Raw genomic sequence first — 24786 nt, 5'->3', positions numbered from 1 at the left:
ACGAAGGCCAATGTTTACGCAAAGCAGCACTATTGCCGGCAGAAGGGCTTTCGCGAAGAGGTAATGGTCATTGATAGATACACTATTCATATTCATGGTCTTCTTCCGACGCTGTGTACAGCTACCGGTTACTTCAAGTTTACTTAAACCCCCACTGCCGGTAACATAATCGTTATGATATAATAGCATGATGTTAATATCCGTATAATAGATATATATTGATGCTTCGAATAATACATATTTATTATAATTTTGTAAATAAAACTTTAGGTCTAAATGTTGAGTTACTGCTGGGAGGGGGGCCTCTTGGGGGGTGTGGAGGGCGCCCGGCACTAATGTAGGTAGGGGAGTGTTGTGCTGCCGGCTCTAGAGCATTGCTCAGCTGCTCTGGAAGGCGCCGTACGTTGCTTAGGGTAGTGCCTACCTTACCTTAGCCAGGGTCGCTAATCAGCTAATCAGTGGCTCATGCTGTAGTTGCCGTAAGGCTGTTCCAGCCACAAATTCCCCACTGTATTTCTCGACAGGCAAGCATGGCAAGCTCCTGGTTCAAGATGAACAATATTTTGTTTTCTAATTCCTCGGAGTAGCGCAGCCTGGCACATCGACGGTAGTCCAGGCAACTACTGACTGACCAAGGCTCAGCCCTTCTTATTTCTCAAGAATATACATTTCGTTGAAGCTCTTTTCCATCGAATCTGACGCTCCCTCCACCCTACATTACAGCCGGCGCATTTCATCATCTAGCAGTCGCGCAGAGTGCGCAAAGGAAGCAGCACGATGACGACTCGACGGGACTTCCTTAATATGCCTGCGCCCGAGAACTACGTGGCTGGTCTCGGGCGTGGTGCTACTGGCTTCACCACCCGATCAGATTTGGGCCCGGCGCGCGAGGGCCCTTCAGAAGACCAAATCAAAGAGGCTCTAGCTAAAAGAGCCGCTGCCTTGGGTTTCGGCGACGCTGCAGGCGCGAAGAAAGACGACGACGACGATAACGACGAATCGGAGAGATATCAGGACCCAGATAATGAGGTCGGTCTGTTTGCTGGTGGTGTCTACGACAAGGACGACGATGAAGCCGACCGTATCTATCGTGAAGTAGACGAAAAGATGGACAGAAGGCGAAAAATAAGAAGGTTGGTCCTCTCTCCCCTTTCCTACCACATATATCAGCACTTCGCCTGCCCGAATTCCCCCCACATCTCCTGCTTTCCACAACTGGTTTACCATTTATCCCAAGATAGATGTACAAGTTACCGACCATATTTCGAATAGGGAGGCTCGCGAAAAAGCGGAACGAGAAGAATACGAACGCAACAATCCCAAAATCCAACAACAGTTTGTCGATCTTAAGCGCGCCCTTGGATCTGTCACAGACGATGAATGGGCAAATTTACCCGAAGTTGGAGATCTTACAGGCAAGAACCGGCGAGCTAGAGATGCTCGGAGGCAGAGATTCTACGCTGTGCCAGATAGTGTCCTAGCAGCTGCTAGTACTGCTGGAGAACTCGGGTCAACGGTGGCAGATGGTGCCGATACCTCGACAAACGATGGCCAGGACGGCACCATGACCAACTTTGCCAAGATTGGAGAGGCCCGAGACAAGGTCCTCCAGGTACGCCTCGATCAGGCATCAGAGTCTGGAGCCTCTGGAAGCTCTACAAGCATCGATCCCAAGGGCTATCTTACAAGTCTGGCCAAGTCATCGTTACCTGAAGGTGCACCCCAAGTTAGCGACGTCAATCGTGTGCGAGAACTGTTGGACTCTGTCATTAAAACGAATCCTACCAACGGTCCAGGCTGGATAGCTGCAGCCAGATTGGAAGAATTGGCCGGAAAGATTGTGGCCGCAAGAAACCTCATCGCCCGCGGCTGCAAACAGTGTCCGAAGAACGAGGATGTCTGGCTTGAGAGTATCCGTCTAAACGATAAGCACAACGCCAAAATTATTGCAGCCCAGGCTATTCAGCAGAATAACCGTTCCGTTCGGTTATGGGTAGAGGCCATGAAGCTGGAGACTGATAGCAGAAGTAAGAAACGAGTCATTCGACATGCGCTCGACCATATCCCCGAGTCCGAGGCTCTGTGGAAGGAGGCTGTGAATTTGGAGGAGGACGAAGAAGACGCTCGACTCCTTCTTGCCAAGGCTACCGAGCTGATTCCCTTATCCGTCGACTTGTGGCTAGCTCTAGCGAGACTTGAGACCCCAGAAAACGCCCAGAAAGTGTTGAACAGGGCTCGAAAGAGCTGCCCCACCTCTCACGAAATTTGGATTGCAGCTGCAAGGCTACAGGAACAACTTGGAAATGCGCACAAGCTTAACGTCATGAAGCGTGCTGTTCAGGTGTTGGCCAAGGAATCAGCCATGCCAAAGCGGGAAGAGTGGATCACGGAAGCTGAGAAGTGCGAAGAAGAAGGCGCTGTCTTTACCTGTGGTCTGATCATCCAAGAGACACTTGGTTGGGGTCTGGACGAGGACGATGACCGGAAAGATACTTGGTTAGAAGATGCTCGCAGCAGCGTCAACAGGGGCAAGTATGCTACTGCGCGGGCGATATATGCGTATGCTCTTCGCGTCTTCCCCACCAGCAAGACCCTCTGGTTGGCTGCAGCGGATCTGGAGCGTAACCATGGAAGCAAGGACGAGCTATGGCAAGTCCTTGAAAAGGCTGTCAATGCTTGCCCAAGATCAGAAGTGCTCTGGATGATGCTTGCCAAGGAGAAGTGGCAAGCAGGCGAGATCGATAATGCTCGTCGTGTGCTTGGTCGCGCCTTCAAGCAGAACCCGAACAATGAAGATATCTGGCTGGCAGCTGTCAAGTTGGAAGCAGAGAATGGGCAGGTCGACCAAGCACGGAAGCTGTTGGAGACAGCCCGAGGCGAGGCTCCTACGGACCGGGTTTGGATGAAGTCTGCTGCTTTTGAGAGAACGCTTGGCAACACTGAAGTCGCCCTGGATCTCGTCAATCAAGCGCTACAACACTTTCCAGCTTTCGCCAAATTGTGGATGATGAAGGGCCAAATATACGACATTGACTTTGACAAGCCTCTCCAGGCACGTGAAGCGTATGCTACCGGTGTCAAGGCCTGTCCGAAATCCGTGCCATTATGGCTACTGTACTCGAGACTCGAGGAGAAGCTGGGACAACTTCCCAAAGCCAGATCCGTACTTGACCGGGCAAGGTTGGCCGTACCAAAGAATGCGGAACTCTGGTGCGAATCGGTTCGCATCGAGCGCCGTGCAGGCAACACCAAACAGGCAGAGACATTGATGGAACGCGCGCTACGTGATGTACCTAAGCCTTCCCAGGGACCTCTTTGGTCAGAGAAGATCTGGCACTTGACAGCGCGGCCTCAGCGGAAACCTCGTGCTCTGGAAGCAATCAAGGAAGTGGATAATGACCCAACTCTCCTCGTCGCAGTAGCACGCATTTTCTGGGGTGAGAGAAAGCTGGACAAGGCACAGAACTGGTTTGAAAAGGCACTAGTTCGTGACCCGGAGTTGGGCGATACCTGGGCATGGTACTACAAATTCTTGGTCGAACATGGCACTGAGGAGAAGCGGGCAGAGGTGGTGTCCAAATGTATCAGTGTCGAGCCGAGATACGGAGAGACATGGACGAGCATCGCCAAGAGTCCAAAGAATACCAGAAAGGACGTGGAGGAAATATTGAAATTGGTTGCCGCTCAGCTGAGCTAAGACATAGTATACCTCAAGAAAGAACCCCCTCTCCAGGGGCCTCTATATATCCATAGTGTATCGCTAGGATATAATCACTGTCTAGCCCAACAAACAGGTATCACTCATGCCTCAATGCTGACCTTGTTATTGTGAAATATGCGAATGTTTCGGGGCTCCTTTCTCAGATCACTTCTGATGACAAACAACAATGGCTCTCATAGCTGGGCCGTCTTTCATTCGGTAGGATCATGGGAGGTTGAGTGATGGATTATTACGAATTCGTCCCGTACACAAGAAACATTGTAAAAGTCACCACGTCTTGGACTCCTTGGAGGAAAATGGGATTGTGTGAGAATGATTCCTGCAATGAAACAGTTACCACGTGTGTCGTGCAAATCAATTCATTACTTGTCCACCCATTTACTCTTTGCTCGCTCTTGTATAATCGTGATCGCATTTCTTTAGTCTATTCACATTATAATTTCATGATTGACGTGATACTGTTCCTTCTTTTCCGTTGCCTTGCTGGCTTTGTTTAGGAATCTTTTGATACTTTTGCTGCGTCTTCTTCTTGTTGTTCTTCTATTGCTTGACCAATAACTACAAGCCGAATAGTTCTGGTTCGGAACCTCAACCCGGCATACAACCAGTGCCGACGCTTCCATTCGTTGACAATTCCACCAGCCCTAGCCGGGTCACTTAATTTTTATTTTTTTTAATCTCTGTTTCATGTTGAATAGATTCTTTCCGGGTGTCACTCTCATTGATGGGGTTTGATGGAGTGAGTAATAGGTAAAATTTTCGTTATGTGATGATGATATGGTTGGCCGTGTGGTCCCATTTTTTTCTTTTTGTCGCAAGAGTCCTGTGCCTTAATGAACAATTACCCAGGCTGATCTCTTTGCCGAGTACCTTTCCGCTTTACCCCGGTTGCTGTTGTGTCTGCCGAGCTCTTGAATATGCTAATGAATATATTTCCCATCTTTGTCTTCCTGTCATGCAATTCATGCAAAAGGAAAAAGAAGAAGAAAAGAAAAACAAGATAAGCAAACTATCGTACTTGATCCAAACGCCCATCCCCCAGGCTCCAGTAAATGCCATGCTTTGATCGCTGAATGTACAAAAATTGGGAACAAAATATAGTGTAAGCGAGACGAATGTCCACAAATGGAATGGCGAGTCAGAGCCACCCGCCCAGACTACAAGATACCGACTTCAAAATCGGTTCCGTTCGGTTTCCTCACCACTGGATCGCTAGCGGAGTTGGGTTTCACCGTCGTCTTGCCCGAGATTGGGATGCTCTTGACTTTTTGGCTTAGCGGCAGGGTGTACTTGAGCACGCCCTTCAAAATAAGGGTGAATTCGTCATTGAGAATACGCTCCCAGCGCTCAGAACCACCATCAGTCCCATTACCCGGTCGGGTCAGACGCAGCTCGCTGGAAGACATTGAATTGCCAGACTGGAAAAACGAGCCCTCAAAGCTCAATGGGCTGTCGAGTTCCATGATGTTTCCGAGCCGCATATTGGGTGACTTCTCGTCAGGGCGGCTTTCATTGTCGTCTCCATCGTCATCGAGTATCTGCATCCCGTCGTGTGGGTGGCGCCACCATTCTGAATCCGTCCCAGCGTGTGGTGATTTTGCAAAGACCTCGATATCTGCTGAATCTACGGACACGACAACGATATTGGGATTGTGCGCCCGAACAGTAATGTCCAACATGAGTTCCTGTTCGCTAGCGAGCACATTTCCAATCTTGACAAGTTCGATGCTCGTCAATGGCTGAGACGTGGCAAACATGAAGCCTACCGCACCCATGATGACCAGCAGTAGCATGATTGTAAGCACCAAGCAGCTCGCAAATCGGTTTAGGAAAGAAGGGCCCTGGTGATAGCCACCAGCTTCGAGGTCGCCTCGGGGTCTCATACCACCAGCACGACGACCTCGGTTTGACCGAACAGATCGATTTCCATTAAGATGCAGCAAAGGCGTACGCTCGTCATCCGCCATTGGCGTCGCGTTATCGTCCAGATCGTAGCCTCCAGCCATAGCCATCTGTCGCTTGCTGTTTTGTATTCCGCTGCGGCCTTGAGGAAAACGAGGACTTGGCGGATTGGATGAATGCCTTGAATGTGTCCCTGCTAGTTTAGATCGTGCTGCATGAGGGAAAGGCGATTCGTTGTCAAAGAGGGACAGGTGGTTGCTACTGTTATTGCGCCCCCAGCGGTTCGCATGGTTGTGATGGCGACCTCCTGCTCGCGTTGAACCAGCGTTGCTGCGACCACTCCCCGTACCCCTACCGTCTTCGTCGCCTGTGAGGCTTTCCGCCGTGTTGCTTCCATAAGTGTTGACAAACTTCATGTTCTTCTTGATAGCAGGATTCACAGGCCCATTCTCGAGAAGACTATGTATGGAGCGTAGGCCGCCCCGATCGGCCTGGCTGACCATGGACGTGGCACTCGGCGTGCGAGAATGATATCGGCGCGGTCTATCCGGTGCGTCTGGTGGGTTAGAATCATACACAAACGTCTCATCAGAGTCTGACGAATTCGCCTCTTCAACGGCGCTGGCAACCTTGGCCTCGAAAATGTCTGCTTTTGAGGATGCTGGACGGGGTCCTCCTGTCAGTAAATTGGTTACATGGGCGGTTATACTTGGAGTGCGCGATGCCTTCCTTGAAAGCGGGTGCGAAAGCACTGCATCCTCCCCATACGACCCTTGGCCGTGCTTCGGCTGGACAGGCGAGCGACAAGATATCGAGGATGCCAAGGATCTTATCGAACGACTGTGCCGAAGCTGGGATGCTGGTCTCGTTGCAAGAAGATTTGGATTCTCACCAGTGCCAGAAGCCACCGACGCTGCTTTCCTTGTCGGCTTTCTCTTCTCTTTCCTCGGCCTAATTGTTTCCGAACTTGGTTTCGTCTTCAGACTGCCATTACCAACTTGATTCGTGGTCGTCAAGCCCAAAGCCAGGCGAGGACCAGAGCTGACCTCCTCCTCCTCGACGGTAATGTGTTTCGAAGGATCAGCCAACAGCCCCTTGTTGCCGCCGAACCGCAAAGCCGAACTTGATTGCCTAGTCTGCAGTGAGGGCGGTGCAGCAGCTGCCCCAGCAGCAGGACCCAGTATCTTTGAGCCGCGTCTTATACTTCCGCTGTCGCTTCCACTTTCGCTGTTGCTACCAGATTTGACTGCTCGGTGGGCAGCCGACTCAGAGCCCAAGGGCTGACCTTGAGACAGCCTTTCCAGGGCTAGATTCAAATCCGCACCTGGTGTACCGGGTTGGCTGACTTCCTGTACTGTTTCTAATTGTGACGAACCACCGCTGGGCCCTCCAACCGGCGTAAGCATGCCTGATGGTGTTTCCGCAGCATCACCTTCAGTATCCGAAGCAACCTGTGATGCCGGTTCAGAAGCAAGCGGGTGTGGGTGCGGCGATGGTGTCGCTCTTTGCAAATTAATCATGGGGGGCTCTCGTTCGTTCCTTGCTGGCGGAGGAGGGAAAGCGGGCTTGTTGAGTTGCGGCGGTGGTGACTTGAGGCGGGGCGATACGGGCCATCGCGGCGAATCTCTCGATTTCCGGTCCGTGTTCGACGAAGGCTTCCGCGGCTGTGATGAGTCTCGAGGCGCGTCTGAGCCAGATGGGGGTGGTAAAGTAGGCGTGGTTGCGGCAGATATCGACTGCTGTCGCGGCGCCGATGTTGGTCCCCTGTTGGAGTTTTGTCTTGTCCTGGACGGACTTGGGTCGTTAAAACTACTCTTGCGTGATCTGCTGGCAGATGCACGGCCTGGTCTAGGCGGTTTCGCGAACGCCCTGGTGGGAGAGCTTTCTCTCGAGGCCATGGGTGAGGCCGTCAAGGAAGTCGTCGCTGAAGTCCACCTCGAGGGCTGTGTATCGACGTTTGCACTCGAAGGTGCTGATGTTTCTTGGTCGACCGAGTTCAGGCTGTAGGTGCTATTCTCCAGCCCGGAGCTGCCATCGTGCGGCAGCGTCCCCGACCGCTCCATGGTAACGGGAGATTTATTACTGGATCCAGATTTGGTAGGGAATGTGGTATCCACGTCTGATTCCGACAACTCATGCCACAGTGCTCCAGAAAAGTTTTAGCTTGAACGATTGTCGATCGTTTGACACCATTGGACCATGTTTGGCGTCAAACGTTTGGCGCATGCGACTCGACTGAGAGACGACAGGCTGCTTGTCCAAGCGGTCGAAGCTGAGAAGGTATTGTAGTAGTAGGAAAATATCTACTATGCCCGTTTCTCTTTCTCTCTCCCCTCTCTACTAGGCGGTGTCCCTTTGATGTTGCCGTCCTATGAGTGGCTTCTTGAGCTTCACTTTACTTCTACTCGCGTCGCCGACTTGAGAGGTCTGATCGGTAATATGCATAGATTATTACCAGGGTGGATTGGCCGGTGCACGACTGTATGGACGCAGAGATCGATTGGGTGGGTATCCGGTGGGTGGAAACAGCAGCAGCAGTTGTTGTTTTTGTTGTTGTCAGTCCGGACAGACAACCGAAGAGGTTTAAGTCGAAAGAACGCGCGGGTGGTGCAGCAGCAGCAGGTCCAGTAGTTGCATATGCCAGACAGACAGATGCTGGGGTTGTAGTGAGCGAGTCTAAGGCAGGTAGGGTTTTGTTTTGTGAGCGTGTCGTCGTCTGGTTGACTGTGGATGACGTCCAATGTGGAGTTTTTGTTTTGCTGGGCGGAAGTGTGGTGCGTGGTACTACGGGGACACCGGCTCGTTCGTGGTTGTAGCGCAGAAGCTGCTTTTCTCTCTTTTTTTTTTCCACCCTCTGGTTTTGCTCTTTTGTGGAACTTGGACTGTCTTTTATTGCTTTCTGGTCGTTGTAATATCTCGCTTGCAAATATGCGCTAGAATGTTATGCAGTTCATTCGAATCTTCGCGCAACATGTATAGATGTGCTCGTTTTGTTTTGTTTTTTTGGTACGAGGGATGTCGTGACAGGTAAAGAAGACTACCGACAGACAGGTCAGGTATTTGCAACGTGCGCGCTGGGGAATCGCTAATCCTTTTTCTTCTTCTGTTGCAATGGGGGTTTGTTGAGAAAAATAGAACAATGAATTGTCGAGACAGGAAAGAGACAAAAGCGGTAGCAACCCAAAAGGCTGCGTCTACATACGTACTATTATCAATTACAGGCAACATTCAGTACGACTGAACTGGAACTTTTGGGGGGCCAGAAACGGGGCCGTTGGTGAAGGTACCAAAGCAATGTATGTGATTGTACGTCAAGGCGACCAGCTAGTCTAGCTGCAGCCGAGGAAGTCAGATCGACGTTCGTTGCATATGACCAAGTAAGTAATAATAATAGTAGTAGTGTAGTAGGTAGGTAGGTAGGTAGGTACGGTACTCTTTAGAGAGAAGGTACCGTTAGGTTACAGTTGGGCAGTCTCGGTACCTGAGAAAATAATTTAGGGAAATTTCAGAAAAACAAAATTACAACGCCAGTCGAGATTTGGTCTGGATCTGGAAGGGAAATGGAAGGGAAATCCGTTCAAGCGGCCTGTGAGAAGTAATTTGACACAGAGTCACCATGACCCCCGGCTTGTTTCTTGTTCGGGTGGCAGGGGGAACATATGATGTATTTAGGTGAATTTAGTACCGAGACAGTCGATGGTTTTAAAGACTGGGCGACGGCAGCAAGCTTGAACCAGCCATTTTCCAGGTACCTACGTACATTACTACCTGCGCTACATACCAGCGAACCGCAAAGAGGGAAAATGATAATAAGAATAAAAACTTTTTTAAAAAAAAAAAAAGGTACCGATCAAGATCAGGGCGGGGGCCGTTACCACCTAGTCCTTGCGTGTCCACTCACTCTTCAAAGACCAGAAGCCAACGACTTGCTCAGCACTTAACTTAGCCAGCCACTTTGGGGGGTGCGGGTCAGACAGCGACAGAGGGAAGAACAAAGAAGCAGAAGAAAATGCTGCTGCGGGATGGGACCTGACTGAAGGACAGGGGGGGTTTTTGACAGACAACAACCCATGTCTCCAGTGCTGAGATGCTGGAACTCGACTAGGGCCGATCAGAACCTTGGCCTTTTTTTTTTTCACAGAGGATTTCGAGATCCCCCCGCGGGTACCTGGTCCTTTGCACTGCAATGATTACCACACCCATTCTCTGTAGAGAATCCGTCGTTGTTCCGTTGTTGGTCTACTGCATGTACCTATTGCATGTTACAACTACTGATCAAAGTAACATGCCTCACTTCGCAATTGCGTTGACGATTCGGAATCGGACCATATGCAGTAAGGTGTGTGAATGAGGTCTCTCGCTTCATTCTGCCACAGCCCGACCATCAGTGGTCCATGACAACAAACCTATCTGGGCTCGTTTTCTTGTTCTGTTTTGCTTTGTTTTAACACCAAAATCACACGCAGGGCGTCAATATACAGGGCAGCAATGACAGTCCGTCAGCATTACATGGAGTATGTACACATGCATTGTGAGAACGACCTATTTGCGGCCGGCCCACCAATGCATCTCGATGGGGACGATTTCTGGGCTGTGAGTGAGTTGGCAGTCCTTGGTCATTTATTTTTCTGCCACCAAAAAATGAAAAGGCCAGGGCCATTCATGTATGGGCACTCCATAGGTTCAGGACAGGCAACAGCCAGCGATGCGGCTGTAGATACATTGTTTATAGAGAGGTATTGCTTAGGATCATGCTTGTTCGGGGCTCAGTGCTCACCAACTTCAGGGGCCCAGAGTATTATGGGCACGAGGTGACCAGAGACCAAAATCCAACAAGGGATGGTTGACCTCGTCGTTGTTCCCGAATTGCCATGGCCAAGGAGAAGGGCTCGGGTCCGGCTGAACATTGATTGTTTTTTTTTTTCTTCTCTATTCTCATTGCTACTAATGCCCAAAAGACAGGTAGAGACGCCCTACCTTCAAGGTTGTTCCCGTCAGACAAACACGCAAATCCGTCAAGGGCAAGCAATCGAGCGCACTGACTGCATATTCTTCTCGCAGGCTTTGCCCCCCAAGTCTAACTCTCCCCAGCAAGCCAGCGGCGTACATGACCTACCAAGCCGCAACTTGAGACGAGGACGTGCATTGGGGTCTCCGCACAAACACGCTTGGGGGAATAGCTAACCCATCCGGATGACCACTCTTTCTCCTCACCAGACTTTGGGATTGAGGTGGCTGGTGTCGGGGGTACTGTGGTGTAGACTATAGTAGTCGCTACGCAGCATCTCGGCTGTGGATGCGGCACTACAACTGTGAACCCGTCCTCAACAGCATGTAAGTACAAGGAAGACAGATGAGGAGGTAATGTTTGTGAGGAGGTACGTAGTAGTATGTATGGAGTCGTGGGCATTATGTATGATCACTGCCTTCTTGCAGCAACTTAGTAATATCCAATATCCTCCTCAATCGTACAGTAGCCGGATCGCCGGATCCGTTCTTTCCCCTCTTTCGAATCACGTCTAGACTCAAAAACGGCCCATCGGAAGCTTCTATCAAAGTCCGGATTGTACGAGACAGTTGACGAGGATATTACAAAAAACTATTCGAGACGTGATACCAGCATGCCGAGGTTGGCCACCGGAAGTACGGAGTTGGAGTTGGCCATGGTAGGTACGTACGTCAGTATTGATATGTTCTTTGACCTCCAACGGCTTCTTCCAGCATGCAGTCACGGGGTAATTACGTGGACTTGTGTGTCTTGAAAAGTTCCCAGATTCAGAAATACATGTTTCTTACGAGTAGCACATCATGACACTACCACAAAACACTCATTCGGACGGCGCCGCATCGGGAGACATGGAGATGTTGGAGAATAAATATGTGATTGATCAGGGTCTCCTCATGACCGATGCTGTACACCGCATGCCCAAGATTGCTAAATCGACAGTGCACAAACAAAGAAGTTTATTAGCCATCTTTCGCATAAAGTCCCAGCTGAGGCGATAGAAAACGAATTCCGCCATGCGCTCCGATGCTACGAAGCCAGACTCTCATCGACCCTTGGGTTCGCGATATACCTGACTTGGTCAGACAGGACCTGCTCGGTACTTGGCTCATGGCGCACTGGGTATATGCGCAGGCAAGTCTCTCGTGGGTATTTTCCAATTGACCGCAAGTTGCCTCGGACGGACTATTTCCTCCACTGAAGACGCCAACAGCTCAGTAAGGCTTAGCCTGTCGGCGGCCCTGATCCCCCGAACCGCCCTACCGTCCTTCTAAACCACTACCGTTGTTCTTCTAAGCAGCTTCTAACGCCAACGCCAATGCTGCTCTCGTCGTTTGGGCTCGTCTACACTTTTCGCTCTCCACTTGGTCGGTATTGTCAGTGAAATAGGCCAGCTTCGCTTGCAGAAGCCTGGGCCCCCAAGATTGCAAGCACTACCTACCGCCCTCTCGTTTTTTTGGTTTCTTCCTTTCTTCCTACGTATGAGACATTATCGTCTATCCGTCTCCCGACAGCACTGGTTCCTACTTCTAGCGAGTTCCATGCCGAGCTCCCGGCCTCGGTCAGCCAAAGAGACATTCGGAACTTGCTGGTAGGTACTGTCGCTACAGCTGTAGTATTATAGTGTGTGCGGGATGATTGATGGACGGCTTGCACGCATGTTCGGATCCCCCCTTGCCCTACTATGTAGTAAGAAGAATGTGCATAGGTATGTGCATACATTGCAACCATAAGCTCGACTTCTTCAATGTCGATATCCCTTGTTCCCTTTGCCTAGGGGGGTTCCATCGCGAACGGATGAGAAATGTCTCACCCGGTGGATCGGACACCCATCCACCTATCCGGGTTGGCGACACGGGAAGAAAGAGAAAAAGGCCAGTCCGCAACCAGCTTGGTGTAATAAAAACCGTGTCCGAAAGGATGACTTGTGATTCCAAAAAGGGCGAGGAAACCGACACACCTTTGGGCACTCAACCCTGTCGCATCTCTAATGATGAATGAAAATAGACGCAAGAAATGCCGGTCAGATGAGGAAGGAACAGATCCTACTCAGCCTTGCCCTGGCCTATAATAATAGCTACTGGCTTCAGCTGCCCTCCCACACGTAGATACATTACCTATAACATGACATTACCGGACGAAAGAAAAAAAGAAGCAGGCGTCTGGCCTGTCGGTGTCGGCAACGTGGCACGCTCCCATGCATCTTCCGGGACGCAACGCTTCTCGCTTCAGCTGCTCGTGCCCAAAGGCTTACTCTTATTCCACGGCAGTCGGAGACAATGGGTACGAAGTAGAGCGCACTCTGCTTTTTGGTGGGTTTTTGAATTTCGATGAGACACCCGGCGCATCTAGTACCACATACAATTACAGGCTCTAGGAGGGCTGACTTCCCTTTTTGACATACTGATGCCCGATGCCCAGCTTACTTCTTTCTGAGATTGCCGGGAAACTCATTCCAGTGACCGCTTGGGTCGTCCGTTATCTTCTTGTCTGGTCTCGCTCGGATCTCCTTGACAGGCGACCGGACGGCGCAATTGTCCATTTTCTGCCTACGGCAGAATTCGTGCCAAATTCTCACCACTGCCGCGCAAGTCATCTAAAAAAGCATATAGAAGGAAAATAAGACAGCGGCAAGGCGGGAGCATCCGGCCGCATGCTGCTTTTAACGTTGCTCTCATTTACCCGGCTCGCGCATTGCTACTCGTGTACCACGCGTAGTGTAATAAACCTAAGCATCTATCAAGGTGTGATCTTGTGCTCACGTTCAAAGTTCAAACGGCGGGCACCGAATATGATACCTGGATACCAAATCTATTTTCTCCCTTGATTTATCTATCTGCCTAAGATAGTCTTGTCAAGTCTCCCGGCGCCAGGTGCGGGCCGTCAGCGGGATTCTAACTTACCTTCTTTTCAAGTGAACGGCTCCCAGCAGGGAGGTGGGTGTGGTGAGCAGGTGCTCGGGTTTTCTTGGTAACTGGGATGGGAAACTTGGATGTGTCAGATATCACACTTTTTGGGTCAATGGCACGGTCATCTGTCAGGAACCCGCGACTTTCATAGGCCACCCACGTGAAAAAAACGACCGAGTATTGGACAAACCGCTTCCCTTTATTTTATTTTTACCGGTATTGATTGCATGCGCTTCCCTTGCAGGTTTGTTGTCCGTGGCCCAATCCCACGTTTCCCTTGCGCCTTGCCCACCGGTCGATTCGCTCCGAGGGGAACAGATGAGAAGATGAGACGGGTGTCCCCTCCATTGGGTTTTGGGGGTCGGTTGTAGGTTCTGGGTTCGCTTGGACGACCATCATCATCATCATCATGATCATCATCAACCCCCCTCCCCCTCCCCCTCCCCCGAAAACAGAAAAAGCAGAACCCAGAACCCAGCTGTTTGGTGTTGGTGGGCGCTCTAGCGCGGGGGTTCGCCCGTTGTCCCACGACATACTGCGTACAGTGGATTACCCATACATTTAGACATACTCATGACCTGTTGCCACTGACGGTATGCAAGCAGCTCTTCTCTTATTATTTTTTTTCTCGGCTGCTCCCGACCCAAAAGAGGCAGCACACTTTGCGTGCGCGCTACTTCTGGCCTTGTACAAACCTGATCTACATGTATCTGTGCCCACTCAGTTGTTCCCAAACTGCTCACGAGGACTGCCTTTGTTTCTATTGTCTGTGACGTGGCGAGTGTGTGCATCCAGACTCGGAAGGTCATCCATAGACTTGTGCGAACGACGATTGGTTCGCGCCACAGAGTAGACTTCTCTAATAGGCAGTGTCGTCATATCCCTCTTTTTATTATTACTCAAAGTCTAGATCTTTTGCTTATTCGAATAGTAAGCCACTACATGACCAATAGATACAACGTTGTGTCACAAAAAAGGGCCTTTCCTTGAGAAACGGCCACCCATCCACTACGATTGTGGCTGGTGCCTAGTGATGTGGTTGACGACGTTGAATGATGCTGCCGCCGCCTGCTGATGCTGCCATGACTGAAAGGACCATTTGGATCGCGATCCTGCGCTGTACTGTACTGGCCTTGTTCGTGTCGAAAAGACATCGTCATATGTCTCATCACAGCACTCGTCTTCCATGAAATATGCAGAAATGCCGACTGGTCGAGAACATGGCATCTCATCTGGAATACCCCGGAGTTAAGACCACCAGCAGTGCTACCAAGAGGAGGCCCTTGGCATCTCTTGAAGGAGCCAGTCTGCAGATTTCCCTTGTACCACGCTGACTTTGAGAGCCATATTCTCGGATATTTCTTGTCCATGCCCTTGGGCCGGACCATATGGGAGTGCAAATATGCGTCCTTACCATCATACCTGCTGATCTTATCTATGATGACATCAAAAAAAGAAAAGAGAGTCAATCATTAGTGCAAGCATTGCGTAGCCGACCAGGCCAAACGTGAGTATGAGACGCAAATGAGGTGATGCGATAGATTGTAGAGGGTATCAATATTCATTCAAGCTCTCTCATCGCTGACGAGTGGTTGTATTGGTTATCGAAATATCTTCTAGATCTGGCGAGCGTCAATTATGCAGAAGAGGCTGAGAACGTATTCCCTCTTTTGGTATACATGCAAATCTAAGCTATAGGATAGAGAGCATACAGCGATAAACGGAGAACACGTCTCAGACTAACATCTGGTGTCCCTGTCCAGCGCATATGGCACTGACCATGATCATTTCGCGGCTATAGACCAGACATAATGTACGTGTGATAGAGTGCTTCATGTGCCGACCGTAAATACAGCAACATCGATCTGAATATATATTAAACTACCTCTTGTCAAATAAACTTCAACCAGCAAGTGATCCAAATTCACTCTCGAAAAAGTCCAACCCCTCAAACACAGCCCGGCCGTCCCTGTCGTCGAGCGGCACCGACTGCTCCGGCGAGGCCATGATGCCTTCGAAAAAGGACGTATGCGCCGACAGACGACGTGTCTGCAAATAAAGAATACCAGGCTGGCCCGGTTTCCTGGCTGCCGTCGCGGACCGTCCGGGTGTGGCTGTCGTCTTGGCTTGCAGGAGGAATACAGTGAAGAGAACGGTCCATAGCGCCATTGCTACGGTGAAACCGAGCAGAATCACGTTGATAGTCCGGTGGCGTACGGAAGGGGCTTTGTCTTGGGTGTCGGCTTCCGGCTCGAATTCGAATTCAGGCTCGTACTCGGGGTCGAGTTCAGGGTCATCCTCGAGCTCGGGCTCAGGAGAGGGGGAAGGAGGAGGCGGTGGTATGGGAGGACTCGCCGGACGTTTTGGCGGAGGGGTAACAGAACGGGGCGGAGTTGATGGCGCTTCAGATGATTGTTCCGCTGGATCGTCGTCCATCGATCCCGGCGACTGAACAATATCCGATGGGTTCTCGGTGAAGAAATCATCAAACTCGTCCGAATACACTGGTGTGATGAACGGGATCTTGTTAGTCTCTTTCATTTCTTGCGCTTTCGAACCAGTCTCTTCTGGTACAGGCTCTGCTGATGCAGACTCTCTCGAGAGATGTTCCTCTCCCTCTACAACAGATTTTGATCGATCACTCTCAGAAGATGACATATTATCCAGCAGAGGCTCCAAGCCACCGGTGAGCGTCTCGTACTGGTTGGCCATGTTCCAAGGCGATCCGTCCCCGTGAGCATATTCTTCCCCAATCGCCTCTTTCATTGGTGCCTCAGGAAGCGTCCAGTCTCTGATTCTAAAATTTGTGGTCTCCTCCAACAAGTTACCAAGTAATTGTAATTCTTTCCTTTTCCACCTCAGCTCGAGCGCCCGCTTAATGACATAATTTTGTTGTATCGTCAGGTCCAGCTCTCCATCGTGCTGCACGCTGAGATGTCGCAGGCCGAGCAGGTATTCATCGTTGAGATCCTTGGTGTTGAGGACCGATTGCACCAGACTAAACAGCGAGCCCAGCGCAGCCTCCAGGGCCGGCCTGGTAGAATCTGGGTCCCAGGACTTTGATTTTGGATACCACGGCAGCTCAAGGAATAGCGCTCGCCGCATTCTCAAGACTGTAAAGGCCAACCCCCACATGTCGCACTTGATTTTTTCCCAACCCAAGACAAAGTCCTTGTCGGAAGGTGTGTTGGAATCACGAGCAGGCTCGTTCATGGTGAGCGCAACCTCGACGTCGGTCAGGACGATCCTGGGTTTCAACGGTAGCCGCTTTAATCCTCGTGTCGGAGCTGTCAAATACTTTGGAGCGTGCGACTTGGCAAATTCGCCATCACTCTCGTCGGCAGGTTTGACTGGGAACGTGATTGGCGTTCCCAGCACCAGCAACATGTCATCGATAGGGACGTCCCCAACGTCGATGGTCTGTAGAAGATTACCGGGATGGACTCCTCCGTGATGGATTCCGAGAGAATGGAGAGCACGTAGGCACATGACCACCTGTTGTAGATACTTTTCCTGCCTGTCGGCCGATTCATCTTCGTGATGGGTGATTTTCGGGCCGAGCAGGGGAAGCACCAAGCAAAGATGCCGGCCGTTCGGACTGTCCACCCACACGCCATCATCAGGAAGCAGGAAGCTCTTAGATTCGAAGAGCTGAGGCTGGGTCTCAATGGCCACCTTGGCTTGCTCATAGCACAACGCCGCCTTCGCCGAGCAGCTAGCCTTGAAGATTTTGATGGCCTTCCATTCGGGCGTGATGAAGTTCACGGCAAGCCATACCGTGGCAAGCCGGCCGTGGCCCAATTTATGATAGACTTTGAATTGCCCAAGTATTTCGTCGCCAACATCCACGGGGTAGAAACCTCCCGGCCGGTAATCTTCAATGTTCTCTAGAAATTCTGCCCCTATTTCATCCTCTAGTGTCTGATATCTGGGCGTTGACGGCGAATCGACTTCATCGGCACCAAGGACATGCTTCAACGTTGGTCCTCCATTGGCACTGACAAAGATATCGAGCAGTGATTGTTTCTCGCTTTCGCCGCCAATAGCGTCGGCGCCCTGATCGACATTTGCCATCGTATAATCAATTCGGTAATGTTATACTGAGTACGAGAAGAACCAGCAAACTGGTCAAGAAATGCTTGTCAAGTTACCCTGGGGAAATTAGCATCTTCTTGACAATACAATTCACTGTCAGGAGACACATGCTAGTTGAGAGGTGTGGGCGCCTGTCACAAAGGTACTTGCTGCTTTCGATGGAATGTGCCTTGACGCTTCCGGCCAGGCAAAGCCGCACCACACACCACAGCCGGCAAAAAATTACCTTGGCGAATAGACAAAGATGACCAGGCCTAAAAAGTAAGCAGATAGCGAAAATGGACAATGCAAATTGATACAAAGATTGCATCTCGCGCTTTGGGGTATACCTGGTTGTTAGCAACAACTGACATGCGTGAATATAGAAGTCCAATCGACAGTTGAACCTGACGTATGATGCGTTGAGAACGTTGCACTTTGGACGCAACTCAGAAGTACTTGAAGTTTTTCTTTATTTACACATATCTTGCTTTTAGGATATATGTTGTCCCCAATCAGATTCGCTACTGGGAGTCTTGTTCTTTTCCTTAGAACAAGTCATCAATGCTCTTGTCGGCATCCTTCTTGATGAGATCAACCATGCCCTGCCATTATGTATTAGTGCCTTGCCTGAGCTATCACTGTTGACTTGAGCTACTCACCTCGGGCATGATTGGCTTGCCGTCCTTGTCCTTTACATATCGGAACGGCATCTGAGTGCTTTCATGTTCGCTGAACTTCAGGTCGGGGTGGTCCGTGTAAGGGATGTTACCAAGGGTATCTTTCAGGCGTCAGTATCATGGCATTGTATTGATTGTGCTAATTGAATACTCACACTGCTCCTCAATGACCATTCGCGTCACTCGGACAGCGGTGTCTGTTGTCATCTGAACTGGCCCAAGTCTGCGGCCAGTGAAGCCCTTCTTGCGGAGCTCAGAAGTGCGGTCTTGAGGATGAATATCGTCAGTCTTGTACTTATTCCTGCTCGATCCAGCTTCCTGGCGTCGTGATATTAGAACTCACCACGAGGCGGGTCGTCTCCTATCACATGGTTAGCAACTCTTCCATCTCTACGAGTTTTCAGACGGCCAACGAAACTCACCCAAGATTCCTCCAAACAGGAAAACGTCAAACTCGCCCTTGTCGTCGGGGTTCAGGTCCTTGTCGGCGGCCGGGTCCAGCAGGCAGACTCTCTCCTTGCCGTTGCCCTCGGGGTACATTTCCTCGACGCCGCGGCGCTCGGCCTTGAAGGCGGGCTCCTGGGCCAGCTTCTCGGGCACCTTGAAAGCGTCGGGCAGCGACGAGAGCACAAAGGTCGCCTTGGCCTCGCCCGACTCGCGCGCAATGGCAATGTACTCGAGCTCCGACCATGGGCCCAGCTCCGGGTCCAGGTGCTCTACAATGTAAGTGTGGTGAATCGGCATTTTACTTCCCAAGGCGGCAGTGCTAGTGCTGCTGCTTATTGACTACCAGGTAGGCTGTGGGAAATGGGAGATTAATAGGTGCCGCCGGTAGAGCAGTGAGTGGACTGTGTAAGTGAGCCTATATCTAAGACTACCTGAAAAATTGGTCTTGATACTGCTTTGGGAAGGAAGGTAGGGTTCCAAGCCAAAGTGACGTATTCGGTGCAGGTCTAGCTAGCTTCTTGTCAGTCTTTGATTGAGCTGTTGAATGAGAATGGCTTGATCTGAATTCATGACTTGTCTCTTGAGCAGTCATTGAAATTTCTTACCTGGTCTTTTATGACTCTTTTTTGACTGTTTGCAAGTTTTGCCTCGGGTGAGGAGTTTCCATGCATGGATTTTTTGAGATCGACGCGGAATTTTAGTGTACTTCGTGGATCTAGACCTTCTGCCGCCTTGAAGCTTCAGTATGTACATTTGTCCACTCATTTAGCCATCCCTTGGCTGAAAATCGCCGTCGTCACTCTAATCTTGTTTTGATTGAGCAAAGTTTTAGTTATGTAGGAACATGATCATGATTGCATTCTTGGTGAAAAGGTGAAGGTTTATTATATCTGGTAAATCTAGTGTTCCTCTGCCTTGGGAGCAAACCCCATCGAGCGTCTTCGCGCCGACATAGGTACAACCAAGTGCGTAAAGCATTGTGCAAACTTCTACCTAGGTACATACCCATTTGAACGCCGTACGCCTATTGCCAAACCGTGTTGTAATGTTGATACATAAAGAATCATTGAAAAATGAGTGAGCATTCTGCCGTGGTTAACGTCCGCCTACTAAGCACCGGACTTGCGAGCCCGTCTTTTGGTCGGGCGACTCGAGCCACCTTTGGGCCTATAGCCGCCATCATCGTCTCGCTTCCTCTTGCCTCTGGCGCTGCTGAATGGCTGATCGTCATGTGCAGCCTCCTCATCATATTCGTTGGATTCGCCTGCCTCCTTGCGGTGGGCGGCGCTCTGTCTCTTGTTGCCTCGCGCGGCACCGCCCTTGCGCTTACCGCCGCCGTCCTCGTCATGATGCTTCTCGCGGTCCTTCTCCTTCTCCAGATCTTGAAGGAAGGTTTTGGGGGCATGTCTGCGAAGCCAGTTGTACACACTTGTAGGGTTTCTAAGCGCAAAGTTGGTTGCCGACTTTCTCAGGTCAGTGGCAGGCGGTGGGACTGCCGGCTTGGCCTTGAGCCCCAGGCGCGAGTCGATCTCGGCAATGTAGTTATCAACATCGGCGGCAGTCAGGAATGCAGTCGGGTAGACGTCGGGATCATCAGGCTGCAACTCTTCAAGGATCTTGGGGAAGCTGTCCACAATCTCGGAGAAGCACTGATGAGGCACCTCGTCGACGAGACGCCTCAGGGACTTTGTAGGCCGCTGCATGGGCTCTTGCTCATCGTCTGTGTAGTTATCACCATCGGGGTCGAGGTTGATCTTTCGCTCCGGCGGGATCTGGGGGGACTCGTTGATGTCTAGTAGCACGTCCATCAAGCGGCTGCATCGCGAGTTAGCACCATTTGATCATATTCGCAAAAATACTTCGGGTCGCGGGCATGGCATACTCATTCTCAACGGCTAGGCGCTTCATTGTGCGAATGGCCTTTTGCTCCTTCTTGTGTAGCTCTTCGCTCTCCAGAACGTTCTGATCAAACTTGAGGCGCAGCTTCCGGTACTTCTTCTTGTAGGACCGGTATGACGGCTTCGACTCGCCAGCGTGAGCTCCATCGTGGCCGCGGTCGCGGTCGCGATGAGCCAAATCAGTCTTGCTGTGTCGGTCATCCATGGCGGAAGAGGCAGATGGGCGCCGACTCGATCGCGCGGCCGGCGGTGGTAGTGATTGGGGACAACGCAAGGCTATTTGGGGGGGGGAAACAATTGAGGTGGAAGGGATAAATTGTGGTGCAGCTCAGCGGAGCGTCGTCGCCGATAATGCAAGGAAAGGAAAATGATGATGAAGGGAGATCAGATGCTTGCTGGCCGCCAAAGCTGGCAGGAGGCGTTGGCAGTCTAAGCACTGATTCCGCGTTTGAAAACTGAGGCCATTCATTTCTGGCCAGCCTGACTAACCTAAACCTCTGGCTGCTGCTGCATCATTCTGGCGTCGCGTTCCTGGCACAGCGAGTGAGGAAGGGGTGGGATTTCCCCAATTACATTTGCTAAGGACACGCCGACGGTCAGTGCAGTGTTGTTAGCAACCATTCATAAATCGACGCCCCGCAATGCATACCTAGTACCTAAAAATGTAGGTATCCAACACCTTGATTGAGCATAATACAGCTTATCCCTACATGTTCTATACCAAAATTTTACAGACGACATGACGAAAGCAGACGCGCAAATATTGCGCTTGAATATAGAACTGACAATCAGCTTGCGCTTGACCAAACTGGAAACATCTCAGGCCCGAACCAGCCCATATGGATACAGCATAGCCACTTCAACCAGCGACCATTTTATACTCGGAAGAAAGTGTATTCAGATAAATCAAGATGTGGGAGTGGTGGACAATGAAGTCAAACTCAAGACTTCTAGCAGGAGCTCATACTGGCCAAACGATTTACCAAATTGGTACCTTGATCTTGATGTGTCCAGCTAGGCCGGAGCCCTTTTAGCACCACGTCTTGTCTACATGTGCATGTCTGTTACCTTGTGTTGATAATAAGAAGAAGAAGAAAAAATCGGCCCAACAAACATCATCTTTCAGAGTGCTGTATTCAACCTAAAACCGGGACCATCTAGCCTGGCATCGTCTTTGGAATAGTTCAAGTGATCTTGGGGAAGAGTCAATCAAAATGGTTGACCAAATAAGATACGGGGCCATGTCTTGGGTCTATAAATCAATGTTCTCTTTTTATAATAACTCTTGCAAGTGAAGCCACAAGAACAAAACACAAATACTTGTACTGAATATACTCTATTTCCCAAGATATCAGGGCTCAATAATATGTAATTTGCGGGCAATGTTAGTCAATGGGCTTGGAGGGCAAAAAGACGTTTAGAACCCAGAGTCAACTGCCTGACAGTCTTCTTTCATCTACAGCACGTAAAACTGATGTACATTCCAGAGAAGAAAATGACAGATTTCCCGCCTGTATTGCTGCCACTGGTTCACCGAAGAGCGTTGGCTGATTCATCATGGAATGAAGATGGAGAACTTGCGAATCTCATCATTAGCAACTAGAGATCATCTATTGGACGTCCCTAGGCCCCATAAGCTTAGCGATGAAGCTAATAGTCAGTATAGGCATACGGCAATGTTGTATTGCAATGAACTCTTCATGTCTCACCAAAAGCGATAACTTTGATTGAGATGCGATTAGAATTGATCTTGAATCATCTTAGTTGATATGTTACTAGTATAATAATCTCCAAATATCATTCTTTCTGAGCTGTTATGAATACACCATTCTGGGGTTAGAGAAACCTCAGTGGTTGGAGCCCCAGTTCTAGATCTCCAGGGACCAATCAACCCCACCACAATTGAGATCGATAGTGAAACTTCCTACACCTACCCACCTTGAAAACCAAGACGACTTCTTCATTTACCTTCGCACAACGAAAGAAGGGAATTTTTCTTCAGATCGAGAGACAGAGTCACCATAGTCTTGGTTCTCGTGTCTGACTTTCAACTGCTTCCCGAATCAGACGTCAATCCATCGTATGCTACGCACCCTCGCCAGAATGGCTGAAAGCGCATCCAAACGCCTCAAGACCGACGGCGGCGTCACCATTGGCACGCACAATGGCCACTTCCACGCCGACGAGGCCCTGGCCGTCTACATGCTGCGGCTGCTCCCGGCCTACGCCGGCTCGGCGCTGGTGCGCACGCGCGACCCGGCCCTGCTCGGCGAGTGCCACACCGTCGTCGACGTGGGCGGCGAGTACGACGCTGCTGCCAACCGCTACGACCACCACCAGCGCACCTTTGCCACGACATTTCCCGGCCGCCCGACCAAGCTCTCGAGCGCCGGTCTCGTCTACCTCCACTTTGGCCGCGCCATTGTGGCCCAGCAGCTCGCCAAGCCCGAGGACAGCGACGAGGTCGGTCTGCTGTGGAACAAGATTTACGAGTCCTTTGTCGAGGCTCTCGACGCCCACGACAATGGCATCTCGGCCTATGACCCGGCGGGCATCGCGGCCGCGGGACTCGAGAAGCGCTTCAGCGAGGGCTCCTTCACACTTGGCGCCGTTGTCGGGCGTCTGAACCCCAACTGGAACGACCCCGTGCCCAGCGATCCGGTCGAGGCGCAGGCCGCCGAGGACGCCCGGTTCGCCGCCGCCAGCCAGCGCATCGGCGAGGAGTTCTCGCGCGACCTTGAGTACTACGCCAAGGCCTGGCTACCCGCGCGCGAGATTGTGCGGGCCGCCTACGAGAAGCGTCTCGAGCACGACCCCGAGGGTCGCATCATGGTGCTCGAGGGCCAGAGCGTGCCGTGGAAGGACCACCTGTACTCGCTCGAGGAGGCCGACGGCACCGGCAAAAAGGTTCAGTACGTCCTCTACGCCGAGAAGCCTGTCCCCGATGCCAAGTGGAGGATACAGGCCGTGCCCGTCTCCAAGGACTCGTTCCAGAGCCGCAAGCCGCTGCCCGAGCCTTGGAGAGGTGCCAGAGACGAGGCCTTGGACCAGATCACCGGCTTCCCTGGCGGTGTGTTTGTGCATGCCGCAGGTTTCATTGGTGGCCACAAGAACTTTGAGGGCGCCAAGGCCATGGCTGCCAAGGCTTTGACTATGTAGATCATGATGGGAGTTACAAATTAGGGTCACGAACAAAATACGGCAAGTTTGGTCACAAGGAAAGACCGACTTTTCATGAAATCCATGGCAGAATATGTGGCATAGACAAAAGGAAAATCATGAGAAATCATACCAAGACGGTAGAACAAAAATACAACGAAAATAAATTCCAAACAGATCCGCCAGGCGTGATGAGTTGGCTTAAAGAGAAGAAGAAAAAAGATAGGTTGCACTCTAGACTATGTCCAGATCATGGCAACATGAATGTTTGTATTATCAGACAAGTGAAATCAGAAAAAACTAGACGGCTAAGATTCTGTAAACTTCTCAAAATAAACTGCTATGTTGCTGATGTGAGTTGCACATACGTGGCAAAGACAAGTACACAACCTATATAATGGCGATTTGTAGGCATTTAAATCTCTTTAATCTAACATTTGGTAGCAACTATCAGACAAGAACATACATGGACCAAAGCACGATACATGAAGCCCATCTCGGAATCTGGTCTAAGCACACGCAACGTAGAGAAGGTGTCCTTGCCAGCCATCGTCATAGACAGGAATAAGTGTTGCTGAAATCGACGAGGCCTACAGTGGCCATCGCGGTAGAAGACACCATAGAACGCCGCGAAACTGGGTTACCCTCCATAATCATCACCGTAATTCGGAACCGCAGCCTGCAAGAAATACAGAACCAGCTTGGCCGATGAGGCCTTTTAACCGTGTACCTACGGCATCAACTGATCAAACGTCATCCCCAGAAGCGAGTGTCTCGGGCTGAGAAGCGACAAGAAGACGGAACCTTGAAAGAGGTATCCACATCCTTTTGTATGCTAACCTCGAAGCCCTCTCGTACTTGCAATGATCAATCCGGCTTGCCTCGACTTTTCGTACCGCTGTCCAGCCAGTCACGCCATTGCCCGCAAAAGCTCTCCTCTTTCGCTCAAGTCAATCGTACATGTAACAATAGTAATATGTGCGCAGCACAC

The 24786-nt window shown here is 50.8% G+C and overlaps 6 protein-coding genes across 6 annotated transcripts; 2 read left to right on the top strand and 4 right to left on the bottom strand.

The window, feature by feature from the left end:
• Nucleotides 1-777: 777 nt before the first annotated feature.
• Nucleotides 778-3697, top strand: PFICI_13067 (Pre-mRNA-splicing factor prp1; the record flags this gene model as incomplete). Its single annotated transcript, XM_007841648.1, has 2 exons — nucleotides 778-1133; nucleotides 1273-3697. 2 exons carry the CDS (start codon nucleotides 778-780, stop codon nucleotides 3695-3697), a joined length of 2781 nt encoding a protein of 926 aa, XP_007839839.1.
• A 1181-nt stretch (nucleotides 3698-4878) lies between these two features.
• PFICI_13066 (uncharacterized protein) lies at nucleotides 4879-7686 on the bottom strand (the record flags this gene model as incomplete). The annotated part of the gene is made up of 1 exon (XM_007841647.1): nucleotides 4879-7686. One exon carries the CDS (start codon nucleotides 7684-7686, stop codon nucleotides 4879-4881), a length of 2808 nt encoding a protein of 935 aa, XP_007839838.1.
• A 7753-nt stretch (nucleotides 7687-15439) lies between these two features.
• PFICI_13065 (uncharacterized protein) lies at nucleotides 15440-17611 on the bottom strand (the record flags this gene model as incomplete). Its single annotated transcript, XM_007841646.1, has 1 exon — nucleotides 15440-17611. The coding sequence occupies one exon, from the start codon at nucleotides 17609-17611 to the stop codon at nucleotides 15440-15442; it is 2172 nt and encodes a 723-aa protein (XP_007839837.1).
• Nucleotides 17612-18159: 548 nt separating this feature from the next.
• On the bottom strand, nucleotides 18160-19035 carry PFICI_13064 (uncharacterized protein; the record flags this gene model as incomplete). Its single annotated transcript, XM_007841645.1, has 5 exons — nucleotides 18160-18216; nucleotides 18274-18392; nucleotides 18447-18557; nucleotides 18635-18652; nucleotides 18714-19035. 5 exons carry the CDS (start codon nucleotides 19033-19035, stop codon nucleotides 18160-18162), a joined length of 627 nt encoding a protein of 208 aa, XP_007839836.1.
• An 812-nt stretch (nucleotides 19036-19847) lies between these two features.
• Nucleotides 19848-20841, bottom strand: PFICI_13063 (uncharacterized protein; the record flags this gene model as incomplete). Its single annotated transcript, XM_007841644.1, has 2 exons — nucleotides 19848-20553; nucleotides 20621-20841. 2 exons carry the CDS (start codon nucleotides 20839-20841, stop codon nucleotides 19848-19850), a joined length of 927 nt encoding a protein of 308 aa, XP_007839835.1.
• A 1898-nt stretch (nucleotides 20842-22739) lies between these two features.
• On the top strand, nucleotides 22740-23795 carry PFICI_13062 (uncharacterized protein; the record flags this gene model as incomplete). Its single annotated transcript, XM_007841643.1, has 1 exon — nucleotides 22740-23795. One exon carries the CDS (start codon nucleotides 22740-22742, stop codon nucleotides 23793-23795), a length of 1056 nt encoding a protein of 351 aa, XP_007839834.1.
• Between the last annotated feature and the right edge of the window lie 991 nt (nucleotides 23796-24786).

The sequence above is a fragment of the Pestalotiopsis fici genome, assembly GCF_000516985.1.
Source record: "Pestalotiopsis fici W106-1 unplaced genomic scaffold PFICI_Scf_11, whole genome shotgun sequence".
NCBI classification, from domain to species: domain Eukaryota; kingdom Fungi; phylum Ascomycota; class Sordariomycetes; order Amphisphaeriales; family Sporocadaceae; genus Pestalotiopsis; species Pestalotiopsis fici.
Note: the sequence above shows the minus strand (reverse complement) of the source record. Positions and strands in the feature narration are given on the sequence as shown.